Source organism: Sphaerodactylus townsendi, linkage group LG05, assembly GCF_021028975.2.
Source record: "Sphaerodactylus townsendi isolate TG3544 linkage group LG05, MPM_Stown_v2.3, whole genome shotgun sequence".
Classification (NCBI taxonomy): Eukaryota; Metazoa; Chordata; class Lepidosauria; order Squamata; family Sphaerodactylidae; genus Sphaerodactylus; species Sphaerodactylus townsendi.
Genome location: NC_059429.1, coordinates 26,770,160 through 26,783,549, shown reverse-complemented (window position 1 = coordinate 26,783,549; position 13,390 = coordinate 26,770,160). Strand labels below are relative to the sequence as shown.

Below are 13,390 nucleotides of genomic sequence, written 5' to 3'. Positions count from 1 at the left end.
AAGAAACTCCAGAATCCAGAATCATTCAGTATTTATGCCAAATAAATGGACTCACACAGCCGGCACTGATTCTGCCAGTCTGTTGGATTAGCATGGATCACAGCAAGATTTGACATAGTTCTTGCGGGGCTACTTTGCACGTTCTACAGAAGCAGAAACAGAAGAAATCTGAAAGACACACACGTTTTCTCTCTGTGCTCCCAGGTCTTGGAAAAGGAACCTTCTCTACCACTAAATTACATCTCCAACCTTAGATTAGGGTTGCCAGCTCTGCATTGAGAAATCCTTAGAGATTTGGGGGTGGAGCCTGGAGAGGAGAGGGACCTCAGCAAGGTATGATGCCATAGAGTCCACTCTCCAAAGCAGCCATCTTCTCCAGGGGAACTGATCTTGGTCATCTGGAGATCAACTGAAACAGTGGAAGATCTCCAGGTGCTACCTGGGGAGGGGCAGCCCTACTGCACCTGCCACCATCAGTGTGGTACCTATCTAACACTAATGCCTGAATCGATCATGAGAGGCAGTGTGGTGTATTCATTAAGAGCAGGTCGACTCTAATGCGGAGCTTGATTCCCCACTCCTCCACATGAGCAGCAGACTCTCATCTGGTGAACCAGATTTGTTTCCCCACTCCTACATTACTGCTGGGTGACCTTGGGTTCACACAGAACTCTCTCAGTCCCACCTGCCTCACAAGGTGTCTGTTGTGAGGCGAGAAAAGGATAGGAGTTTGTAAGCCACCTTGAGTCTCCTTACAGGAGAGAAAGGCGGGGTATAAATCCAAACTCTGTCTCTTATTATTATTTATATCCCATTTTTATATACCCAAATCTTAATATATCCATCGTTCTTCCCTCCTCCATTTTATCCACATAACAACATCAACAGCCCTGTAAGGTAGATTAGGCTGAGAAAGAGTGACTATACAGCCTGCAGCACTCAAACGCAATCTGGTTGTGTTCAGCAGACTTCCTGGGTTTCCTGTCTGCCTGGCAGAGCTGACAAGGCCGCAAAGTCAGGCCTGCATATCTTGTGTACTACATACGGTGAAAAATCCAGTTCTTCCATTCCAGAATGTAATGAGCCATTACCCAAATGCCATAGATTTATGTATCTCCTGCTTCCTTCAAAATCCACATTTCCTTTTAGTGTTTAGTGCTAGATACATATGACAGAGAGCATTCCTTTTGCGGCTTGGTTTTGGTTAATTTTAGGCTGGTGGCCTCTTGCAATTCCCCAAACTGCTGCTCTGTAAATTTTGTTAAATCCAATGGATCCCTGGCATGTTCCCTATCCCCATGCCTATCTCATCCTTTATTTGCTTTAAAAATGTGGGTTACTCAGTAAGAGCCAGGAGCCTTTCACCCCGAAGTAGCCTACAGAAATGTTATCTGCGCTATTGATTTTCTGAATGAAAAGGAACAGATTATAATAGCCCATGAAATCGTCTTAGAAAGGCTCATTAATAAATCATAAAGAGAAGACCAGCTCAACCCTTTTAATTCTAGAAAAGGGCCATGAGAAAAAAAAAACCTATAAAAAGCTTATGCCTCAAAATTCAGCAGTTATAAACCCACCACAGAGTTGAATAACTCTTGTGGCTTCACAAAGATATGCAGAGGCAGAGAGGTTGAAGGGGCAAACAAGAACAGAAGGCAAAACATAATTTATGAGGGGAAAATAGTGCTACAATATAAACATTTTAAGATATCAGGGGTTGTTTCCCCACTTACCTGCTGCTGCGTGCTACTCTCCCCAAGTAGCATGGGGTCCCCCACCACTCCCCACTACAGGGGCGGCGACAATGCAGCTGCCCCGATGCTGCCGCTGTCATGCCCCCTCAGCGCGCGTCATTCCTGGCGCTCCTCAAAACGGCGCCTTTTGATGACCCCGCGCAGAGTGCAGGGTCGTGGGGAAGCCCAGGAGCGCACCAGAAATGACGCACGCTGGGAGCAGCGCGCAGCAAAGGGTGGTCGAGGTAAGTGGGGAAACGACCAGGGACAGGAGAGGGGAGGAAAATGGCAAGGTAGAGAGTCAAAGAAGAGAGCGACTACCAAATGACAGCTTTCACCCTTCAGTAAAGAAATGTTATCTGTTATTCTGAATGAAAAGGAAAATATTATAAGTAAAGATATTATAAGTAAAGAAATGTTATATGTTATTCTGAATGAAAAGGAAGATATTATAAAAGCCCATGTGTTGTTTTAGAAACAAATTAACTCACAAAGAGAAGGCCCAGGATTTTTGGAAAATAGGAATTTAGATCACACCAAAGGCCTATTTACAGATCTTTTTCTTGGAGCCGAGGTGACTCACACAGCCTTCTCTGAGGAACCAGACTTGTACTGAACTAAACCTTCCCCTGAGATACAAGACATTCTTAGGACACCAAGTATAAAAGCTTTGGGGTTGCTGCTGAGAGGTGAATTTTGTGGTGAGCAAAATAGAACACAGAGAGTATAAGAACATAATAATACAAGGAAAGCCATGGTAGATCATACCAAGGTCCACCAAGTTCACCTGGCTTCCTGCCCCACGAGATAACGAAAGCAACATTATTCCCATGGGACAAGAGGGCCAGGGGAATCCTAGCTGTCTACAAGTGTGTGAAGCCATAAAACAAAGATCAAGGGAAGAATGCACAGATGGCAGCGGTTGCATATAACAGGCTAGTTACATATATCTCAATAGCAGCAGCAAAGTGTTATTTTAAGCAGATCCATGGTTCTGGGAATACCTATCAACCAACTAGATAGCATCCCCCTGACATGAAATGAGAAATCGTGCCCGTGGTCCTTTCCTGGTCCTCACCAAATATTTTCAGGAAGTGGGTGGGGCCAAGAAGGGCTTTTGCTCGACAAGGCTTCTCACTGACTACTGGAGATTTGAATGGCTGGGCAGATTTTTGAAAAATGTTGTTTTGGCAGCAGCCACCACCATAACACAAGGATCTGCACTGGCTTATTGAAATTAAGATGTTCCAATCATTTTGTGGTTGGCTTCACCTCCTACGGCAGCTACTTTGTCAAAATTCCAAATGGGCCTGCAGACTCAAAAAGTTGGGAGACCCCTGCCTTGAGCCACACGTGTGACCTTCAGCTTGTGTGTAACCTTGACTGAGGAAAAGTTGAGGCTGTGCATGTTTCACTGGGGGTAAAGTACAGGATTAAGTAAAGAGTCAGATATGGAGCAGCCAGTGACTGTGTTCACTCATCAAAAGGTTTTTCCATTAAGGAAGAAGGAATGGCATTAGAGTCTGATAATGTCATGGGGATGAGATGGATCTCTGGCCGTAAAGGATCTTTTAGAGAGGGCCAGGGAGGGGGCACACTAATCTTTTGTCCCACCTGCTGAGCTGTTCCATTTGGCTTGTCTTTGGGGACAGTGTAAGCTTAAAACTCTTACACTGAAATAGTCTACAGTTCCTGTAGAGCAACCTGTTCGACTGATACAAACAACACTAATAGGTCAGATAAAAAAGAACAAAGCTGTTTAGATGTTGTACCGTTTTAGTTTTAGTCCAGTGGTTCTCAACCTTCCTAATGCCGCGACCCTTTAATACAGTTCCTCATGTTGTGGTGACCCCCAACCCTAACATTTATCCATTTTACAGATGGAGAACACTGATGCAGAGAGTCTTAGGCGACCCCTGTGAAAGCGTCGTTTGACCCCCAAAGGGGTCCCAACCCCCAGGTTGAGAACCACTGTTTTAGTCATAACATACGGTGGCCTTGAAACTACAGTGAGTCTCCAAGCGTCCTCTAAGCCCTGCCCTATGAAGCATTTCCCATGCGCAATGAAGTGAAAGGTCTGTCAGCCACAACAAATCTGGGAACCTCTCAGGCTGCGGAACTGTTGAAACTAAACGGGGCTAATCAATCATTCACGTTACATCACATTTTGTTCTTTCACTGAATTCTGCTAATTTTTTATTTCAGCTTGAGCAGTTAACTGCAACATAAGTGTGTTAATCTAAAACATTCAATTACCTGTATTTCTCGTGGCGGCTTCCCTCGTTTTCCGGGAGGCAATTGCTTGGGTTAGAAGCATCTGAGGAAGAATGCGTCCGCAGGGCCACCGCGGAAATGCCCACAGAAAGAGAGGAGAAGTTGAACACAGCTGAGCTGATTTGGCGAACCGCCAGATTGCCAGTTATGTTGATAACCAGTGGATTCTGCTGACAGGACAGCTCATATGTTGCTGAAGGTGTTTAAGGAACAAAAGAGAGCTTTTAAGTGATGCTGAAATCCCCATGAACCCATGGCATGAGCTACTTTCTCTGAAGCGAAGGTTTTTAAAACACGGTTTAAAAAAACACCCTGGAGTTCCTCAGAAACTTATCAACAGGTCCTTCAACAACAGCATCAGTGATGAAAGCCAAGCTCCTGCGAAAAGTGACCTGCATACCACTGTCTCGGTACCAAAAGTTCCAGGACAGAATTCAGTATGAATTTCATGCAATACGTGAAACAAGGACATGCTCTACAATACCCATATTTGTTTACATCATTGACAATCTGCCTTTCTCATTGAGAATGAACACCAAAGTTCTCTGTAGTGCAACCAGGAATTCCCTACAGCAGTGATAGCGAACCTTTTCAAGACCGAGTGCCCAAATTGCAACCCAAAACCCACTTATTTATTGCAAAGTGCCAACACAGCAATTTAAGTTGAATACTGAGGTTTTAGTTTAGAAAAAACAGTTGGCTCGGGAGTAAGCTTGGTGGTAGTCGGTGGCTTTGCTTTGAAGCAATCGTGCAACTCTTCCAATGGGTGAATCACGACCCTAGGAGGGTTTACTCAGAAGCAAGCCCCACTGCCAACAACTGAGCTTACTCCCAGGTAAAGGATCGCGCTGTAGTTCTTCGCATGAAAATCAGTCAGGTTTAACAGCGATTAACAGGGTTACCTACACTGCTTCCCCAAAACTAGGTCTCAGGTTTAATGCTAATAGAGCCCAATGGCCCAGGCCAGCCTAGATGTGTGAGGGTGGGGGTGGGGGTGGCGTGTGCCCATAGAGAGGGCTCTGAGTGCCACCTCAGGTTCGCCACCACTGCCCTACAGAGTTAAGAGGTTCTTTCACTAACAAACCCATGCAGAAATGATTCCGCAAAGGCAGAAAATGTGAAACTCAGTGTATTGTTGAAGGCTTTCATGGCCAGATTCAACTGGTTGTGGTGGGTTTTGTGGGCTTTTATTTTTAATAAATACGGTTCTCTGTACTACGAGTGCCCCACTGTCTTGATTGTGCTATCTAAATAGGAGGGGGAGGAAGGCTGAGCAGCTTTTCCTCCAGGACCTCCAGTCTACCCTGTGGAACCCAGGAGAGGAAAACCAAGGGAAAACTGAGGCAGAGGCCTCACGGTTGGAAAGGAAGCCAGGGAACCCTGATCTTCCCCAGTGGGCAGTCCTCAAATGATCAGGTGGTGGCAGCAGTTTACCCAGAGAGAAAGCAAGCCCTCCCCAGGAAAAGACTGAGGGGAAGGAGTTGCACCTTGCTCTGGTTATGACCCATCTACTCTCGTAGTTGAGTAGTTGTTCCAAATATACAGCTAGGCTTGTTTTCTGGGGAATAATCCCATGGTATAGCGGGGAGCAAGAGCGTTGCGCTGTGCTCAGGAGAAATTGATATTCCAGATCATCTGGAAATAAATCTCCATGGGGGTTAGCATATTCAGAGACTCCCGTGAAAAACTCAAGGTAAAGATGTTTTTCTCAATATGCAACCACCATTTCGAAACCTGGAGCTCCCTCATTTCTAACAAAGTTAAACTTTCTGGATCTGAACGAAAACATAAACGCAACAAAAACTGTAATGTTACAGCCCATGCCCTGGTTTCCAGTAAATACTGTCCTGATTTCAAACAAAGAACACTGTAAGGGACACAACGTGGGGTGCCCTCCAAAACACGCCAGCTGGGTGATCTCCAAAACACGCCAGCTCTCTCAGCCCCACCCACCTCACAGGGTATTTATTGTGAGGCGGGGGGGAGGGAAAGGAGATTGTAAGCCCCTTTTGAGTCTCCTACAGGAGAGAAAGGGGGATATAAATCCAAACCCTTCTTCTTCTTCAAATTACCCACTTTTGCCATATTGTCCACAGGTGCCTTAGCACTCCCCCCCCCCAAATCTGGATTGCACTCTAAGACCTGAAACTGACCAGCAGAAACCACACAGCTCGAAGGAGAGACAGCAGGGAGGGAAATGAACATTTGTACGTTCCCATATGTTATATACTTGGCAAACACACCACTTAATGGGTCACAGAGAACATTCCAATCCAGACTTTTTCTTTCACATGCTAGATTTGTAGGCACATAGAATGTTGGCAGGAGGGAGCCTTCCAACCCAACCACCTTGAGAACTTTTTAGGTCAGGCTACTGTGGGATGAAATGTTTTAAATCGATCAATAAACAAGCATTTGCGTCTCCATCATCAGTCTGAAATGGTGGAGCTCATTAATAGATATATCTCCTGGGTTTTCTGCTTACACAGTCTTGGAGTAACCCCATTAGCTTTGTTCCCGTCAGTGTGCACACGTGCTTCTCTGATTCTACTGTTGCCACTGGTTACACAGATTTCACAGGGTTTCAACAGTGCAGTCCTAAGCAGAGTTATACCCTCTTGAGACAAGTGAAGACAAGCTGTAGAAATACATCACTCTTCTCACAGAACAAAGCAAAGCCCTACCAGGCTTATTTATGAGAGGCTAAGGAATGGTCAATATTGCTCAATTTTACAAGAATCGCACAGTAAAGAAGGGAAGAAACAGATGCTGCTGCCTACAGGACATGGGTTTGCACAAAGATCCACTTTGTGACTTGCATACTCACCCAGGAAGTGGCTGCGGCCACTGATGTCACCCAAATGAACGGTCACAGTAGGTTTGGGCTGGTCCCCAGCTGACATCCCATCAGAAGCCAGAAAAACAAGCAGTGAGGTAGCTGTGCTGGGTCTGCTGAAACATACCTGGGCTCCAGGATACAGCAAAGGACAAGAATGTTAGGGCAAGTACCAAAGTACATCATGGGGGCGAGGATGATTAGATAAAGACAGAAAGAATTCCCTGTGCAAACTAGTTAGCAACATGGGAGTTGTTCCTTCTTCACCTCGAGCTTGCCTCTCTCTCTCTCTCTCTCTCTCTCTCTCTCTCTCTCTCTCTCTCTTTCACTTTAAAAATTTTTAAAAGTAAACAGCATACATTTCCAACAGGTATTGAATTCCAAAATTAAAGCTGTTGAAAAGTCCCCGGTGCAAGCATACGTTTGACGCCAGGGTGTCCACGGTGCAAGCATACGTTTGACGCCATAGGGCAGTAGTGGCGAACCTTTGGCACTCCAGATGTTATGGACTACAGTTCCCATCAGCCCCTGCCAGCATGGCCAATTGGCCATGCTGGCAGGGGCTGATGGGAACTGTAGTCCATAACATCTGGAGTGCCAAAGGTTCGCCACCACTGCCATAGAATGTCATCACATAACAACATTTACTAGGCCAACTATACTTGCAGGGTGGTTGGCCAATGCCAAGTCCTTGCACCCACAGAAACCCACTACTGGATCCACCCCACTACCTGTACCAACCCCTCAAAAGAAACAGAAAGGATGCTGGTGTTCTAGGTTCCTGTCAGATGGCCGTCCCACCAGTACTAATTTCATTGGAAGTTGACATAAGATTTGATTATTTGAGTAATTCAAAGGGACTTTGTACATCACTAGAAGTGAAGTTTCCGCTCATTCCTACACATGGAAACATAATCCATTGCACCAACCCTTCCTTCTTAAAGGGTCCATGCTACTGCGAATGCGAGAGCACTTACTTTCAGCCAAATCCTATCATCTGAGAGCATTTTCTCCTTCTCAATATCTTGCAGAACGTTGTGGCTGGTACAAGGGAACCAAGCCATGAGAGGTCGATACTCCAGTGTGTCTTGAAGATGAGGCTTGCACAACTAGAAAGGAAAGATTTTCAGTTGCGGAGGGCAAATGAAGGGGTTTGGAAGAAGACAGGGGCATCCGAAAGTCACAAGGAAACGGTTTCCGTTGTGTTCTAACAAAAAGACTTTTGAAAAATAAAGTAAAACATGCAGGCAAGTCCCCTTAGGTCTACATCCTGCTCCCAAGAACTCATTTTGGGGGGCAGCAATAGTTTGATTGCTACAACGGCATCACTATGAAGGCAACTAATGTGGGGGAGGGATCATAGACCTTCATGTGAAGTTAGTAGGGAAAGAAACTATTTTAGGGCTGCTGAGAGCCACTAAGAGCCTTAACCAAGGATACACCTCTGGGTCAGATCACTCTCTCTACCAGAAGAATGCACACATGATGCTTGATCAGAATACACTGCTGGTGCAACACCTTAGCTAGTTGCACCAGAGCGGGGCTGTGGTTAAGAGCAGTGGATTCCAATCTGACAGCCAGTGTGGTGTAGTGGCTAAGAGTGGTGGATGCTAATCTGAGAGTCAGTGTGATGTACTAGTTAAGAGCAGCAGACTCTTCTCTGGTAAATGGATTTGTTTCTCTGCTCCAACACATGAAGCCTATTGGGTGACCTTGGGCTAATCACAGTTCAGCCCCACCTACCTCACAAGGTGTCGGTTGTAGGGAGAGGAAGGGAAAGGAGTTTGTAAGCCGCCTTGAGTTTCCTTACAGGAGAGGCAGGGTATAAATCTAAACTCTTCTTCTCTTTCTTCTTCTAGCTCCATGGCCCCCCATGGAGACCGAGCCCCCATAATCTTGTACCCCTGAGCAGGAAAAAAAATCCCCTCACTCTCACAAAGGGTTCTCCAGTCACCAGGGAAACTGGGCAGGTTTTTTGGTCCTGATGGGAAGAGTAGGCCTCTGAGGCCCACTGGTCGATGTACTCCTTGGGAGTGTAGTGTCCACAGTCCTCGATGCTGTTGGTGATCTCAAACGGTTCGCAAAGGCCATCTCCTTCATAGACATAGCATAAGCTTGGTTCACCTACAAAGTTATATAAAAAATGAAAACAGAACAGTCTCTGGGATTTTGTGACCAACTAAAAATCACTTTCAGCATCAAAACACACAAAGTCCCCTGGTACATTTGATAGTTCGCTGCAGGGGCATTATCTACCCCAGGCAAGATGGGCATGGGTCCGGGAGGCAAGTGGTAGGCCGCATCTATGCAAGCAACCTGTCCACATCCTCAGACTGCAACAACTGAAACTGCTCCATCACAACATGACCAGATAGCCCTCTGGACACCCCACTGAAAAATGTTCACCAGTGGCATCCAATCCACTGCAGATCTGGGCAACTTTATCCGGGAAGTGCCCAGTAAAAGTGTCACAACAGATCTCCGGGGGAGTCCCAGCCCCTACCCCAGTCCACAATCCTTCTGCTGGCTGTCAGGCACTGCCTGGCAACCCTAAATGCTCAATTAGCAGGCATCACCCAGAGGGCATGTGTCCCCACCGGCCACCATATCTAATGAGTCACTGGGAGACATCAGGTCCCACAGGTCATTCTAGAATCCTATTGGATCCATTAGACTCTGTGTGCAAGTAAACATCAGTTTGATGCCTAAACAAGAGCTGGTATTCAAAATATATAAGGGATAACTATAATGTAGTTATTTAGACAAGTACATAAATTGATCTTTATAGCAAAGACTAGGATCCTCCCTATTCAGGCAAGTACTACTGATACGTTTGCACAGAATAACCCACAATGATATTTTCATATTGCCTTTTGCGGACTCACCAACACAGTGGAATCCTTGTTCTTTTTTACAGGTTCTAGAGCAACCATCCCCATTTAATTGGTCTCCGTCATCACACTCTTCTTCAAGACTCCTAAAAAAAAAATCACTAATATATTCCTTTGGGGGAATTCAAAGGGCTTCATGTATCAATTGACCATGTTTTAGACATCAAAATAAGCTTTGTTCATGTCAAGTCTGCTCAGAATTGATGCTCTAAAGACATGGGAGACAAGCTCTAGAAAACCATAGCCATTCACCAGGTCTCCCTTCACACTTTACAATAAAAAGCAAGCATAAGTAAACTGGTCTTGAGGGGGATGGGTAAAATGGGGAGAGGAAAATGTGATTTATTTATTTTTTTAGAAAATCCACAATCAGAACTATCCCGCTAAGTATAACAAGTTAATGTGAAAACAACAAATGTCAAAACATACATCCTGTTCAATTCAGTTGACTGCAAGTCAATTGTTTCAGTTCGAAATAAGGTACCTGAATTGTGTTTGCATATCTAAAATGGACTGTGTGAATTCATATTATTTTATGGTTTTTGAAAAAATAAAGTATCTAACATATTTACAATTTTTAGTACATATTTAGTAATATTTGATTAAATGAAAGTTAATTATGTATTAAATCTCGTCCTGACCTGGGTAGCCCCATGCTAGCCTGATCTCATCGGATCTCAGAAGGTAAGCAGGGTTGGCCATGGTTAAAATTTGGATGGGTGACCTTTAAGGGTCATGTCATGGAGGCAGGCAATGGAAAACCAACTCCAGATATCTCTTGCCTTGAAAACCTTATGGGAGTGTGGAGAAATGGCTCCTTCCCCCCTCCCTTTTCTTTTTCTTTCCTCCTCCCCTCCTCCCATCAGGTATCATAAATTTGGAGGACTATCATAGATTTGGAGCCCCCTCCCGCCCCGCTTCTGAAATGCTCCCACCCCCGACACATGACGGCAATAACGGCACCCAGCACAAGCCATCCTGGATATCCCCATTGCCGATACACGTCTGGAGTCAGTGTGGTGCACTGTAATCTGGAGAACAGATCTTGGTTTCCCACTCCTCCACATGATAGGTGGACTCCAACCTGGTGAACTGGGTTTGTTTCCCCACTCCTGTCATGTTGGTGAGGGAGCAAGCTTGTTTTCTGCTGCTCCAGAGACTAGGACCAGGAGTAATTGGTTCAAAGTGAAGGAAAAGAGATTCCACCTAAACATCAGGAAAACTTCCTGGCAGTAAGGGCAGTTCGACAGAGGAATGCACTACCTCAGAGTGTGGTGGAGTCTCCTTCTTTGGAGGTTTTTTAACAGAGGCTGGATGGCCATCTGTCAGGAGTGCTTTGGCTGTGTGTTCCTGCATTGCAGGGGGTCGGACTTGACGGCCCTTGGGGTATCTTCCAACTCTATGATTCTACTGTAACTCTCTTGGGGCAGACCTCATCCTTTACTCACCTTCTTTCTGTTATTTTATTTATTTTCACCCTGGAAAAAAAGATTGGTAGCCAACTTTGCAGACCATTGGACAAGAAAGCCAGGGATCTAAGAATGACGGTGTGCATCTCAGAGCGCATCCCAGAGAAAGTAACAGAACACATTTGCATTTGGACGCATCTCTGATTGACACCAGCCGTTTCCAAAAACAAGGACATCCAGATGCTGATGAGCAGAAAACTTTGCAGAAAGAAATGCAAAATATAATGCAAAATTATTACATACTCTGGTACCTGTATACCTTAATGGAGAGAGTGGGAGCAGGATTGAAACACCAGATCAAAACTGCTGGCTCGTTCAAAACAGGACTTACAGGGACTGCTTGCATCCAAATACTCACATGCTTACTTTCCCATCACCACAGTAAGAAGAGGCATGGAGGTGGATCAGAGGTGGGGAGGCTTCTCCTACAGCTGCCCCGGCCACAGCTTGAACCTGGTACCGATACAACTGGCCCGCCATGACTTCCCTGCAAAAGTGCAAGACAATCAAACATGCATGCAGCGACTGCCATTTTGCCATGTCTTCCCATATTCCACAATCACATATAAATAACACCCCAAGACAACTGGTTTCATGTATAACTGTTATATCGAATATGATTTTTTAAAAAAAACAACCCTGGAAAAAAGCCCTGTGGTGCCATAGCAAGAAAACGGAGGCTGCAGGGGCGGATGGAAGCAAAATTACCTTTGTGGGTACACCTTCCCCTCCAGATGGCACGGGCAGTGTTCTTGCAGAAAAGTTTAACATAAATCAGATTTGACATGAAGCATGACCAAGGAAAGTCTCAAAGGGAAGAAGTTGAGGGTGAGGTTGTATGGACGCTCCCGAAAAATATTGCTCCAGTTTGGAAGCAAATGCAGACCCAAATGCCAGCGGATGGCGATCCAGTGTGTGAATCTGAATCATGAAACTGCCTTAGACTGAATCAGACCATCAGTCCATCAGGGTCAGTATTATCTAGCTAGACTAGTCATAGCTCTCAGATAGAGAGGGTCAAAGGTCATCTGTGACTTTTCCAGAGGTGCTGCACGACAACAACAAAACCTTTACTAGGCATTAAGTAGACCAAATACAAGATGATTTTAAAATCAGCTGCTTTGAAAAAAAATACAGAACAGACGTGAAGTAAAAATTGGTGTCACTAAGGTGACGAGTCATGGATTTTAAGCACTTGCAATAAAAAGGCTGCAATGCTTTCAGTGTCCTCGTGATGGTCGTAGTCCAGCAGTTGTATCATCTTTAAATTACAAAGGTTCTTGGGCTTAGAGTCAGACTCAAGGGCAGGAATGGTGCATCTTAACGTTGATGATTGGGGGCAGATAAAAAAGGATATGTACAAGAGTTTCAGGCGTTTTCGGACAATAGGGACAGACTGTCATGAGTTGGAATATTCTGTAATCGGCCGTGGAACAAAGTGGTGGGAAGCGCATGACGTCCAGCCCTTGTTATTATCTGCCTATGTTTGGGCCCTGTCAAAAAGCACAGGTATTTTGCCATCTGCCCTGATCTGGGCTGAGTGCTTCACAAGCAACTGGTAAAAACTGGGACAATCTTGTCCTAAGTAAGGGTGTCTGCAACTGAGCCAGTCTAAGGTCCTTGGAGAGAGATTCCGCCTTGCAATTCTTTGAAGTGGTGGCAACAGTTGGGACACTTTATGCAGGACGCCATTCCAGACGAGGACCTAATGATTGACGGGGATTGGACTGTCCCCCATCACTATCTTCCACTGAACTGCCTGTTGCCCATTTGGCATACCCTTCTCGAGCCTCCTCCTTGTTTGTGTGCTTAATTGTCGTTTCGTATCTACGGATTGTTTTAAAAGCTGGTTTTAAATGTCTCTTTTGCTGCACCGCCTTGAGGGACTCGAATTGGATAGAAAGGTAGGTTAAAAACATTTCAAATAGATGAATAAATAACGATAGAGAGGTCAGGGCATGGGATAAGGAATCTCACAAGAAAGTGGGTCCTGGCCACAAAGGGCTTTACGGATCAGAGTCAGCATCTTCAATTAGACCCAGAAGTATCCAGGAGAACTGTGCAATTATCGTGCCTTAAATAAAATATGACCCTGCTTCCCTGATGCCCTCCAACTGCTACTCCCTTCCAGTCTCTGTATGCTGGAATTCTGTTTAAATTTTTAAGATCAAGTTGTAAAGTGGGGGG

The 13,390-nt window shown here is 45.2% G+C and overlaps 1 protein-coding gene across 1 annotated transcript in view; it reads right to left on the bottom strand.

The window, feature by feature from the left end:
• PAPPA2 (pappalysin 2) overlaps window positions 1-13,390 on the bottom strand; it is a 132,350-nt gene that overhangs the window by 62,596 nt on the left and 56,364 nt on the right. Inside the window, exons 8-13 of the mRNA XM_048497826.1 lie at window positions 11,562-11,690; window positions 9,729-9,820; window positions 8,774-8,967; window positions 7,821-7,952; window positions 6,835-6,970; window positions 3,990-4,200 (exon numbers count right to left, since the gene is read on the bottom strand). Of these exons, the coding sequence (XP_048353783.1) occupies window positions 3,990-4,200; window positions 6,835-6,970; window positions 7,821-7,952; window positions 8,774-8,967; window positions 9,729-9,820; window positions 11,562-11,690 (894 nt within the window). The remainder of the gene's footprint in view (window positions 1-3,989; window positions 4,201-6,834; window positions 6,971-7,820; window positions 7,953-8,773; window positions 8,968-9,728; window positions 9,821-11,561; window positions 11,691-13,390) is intronic.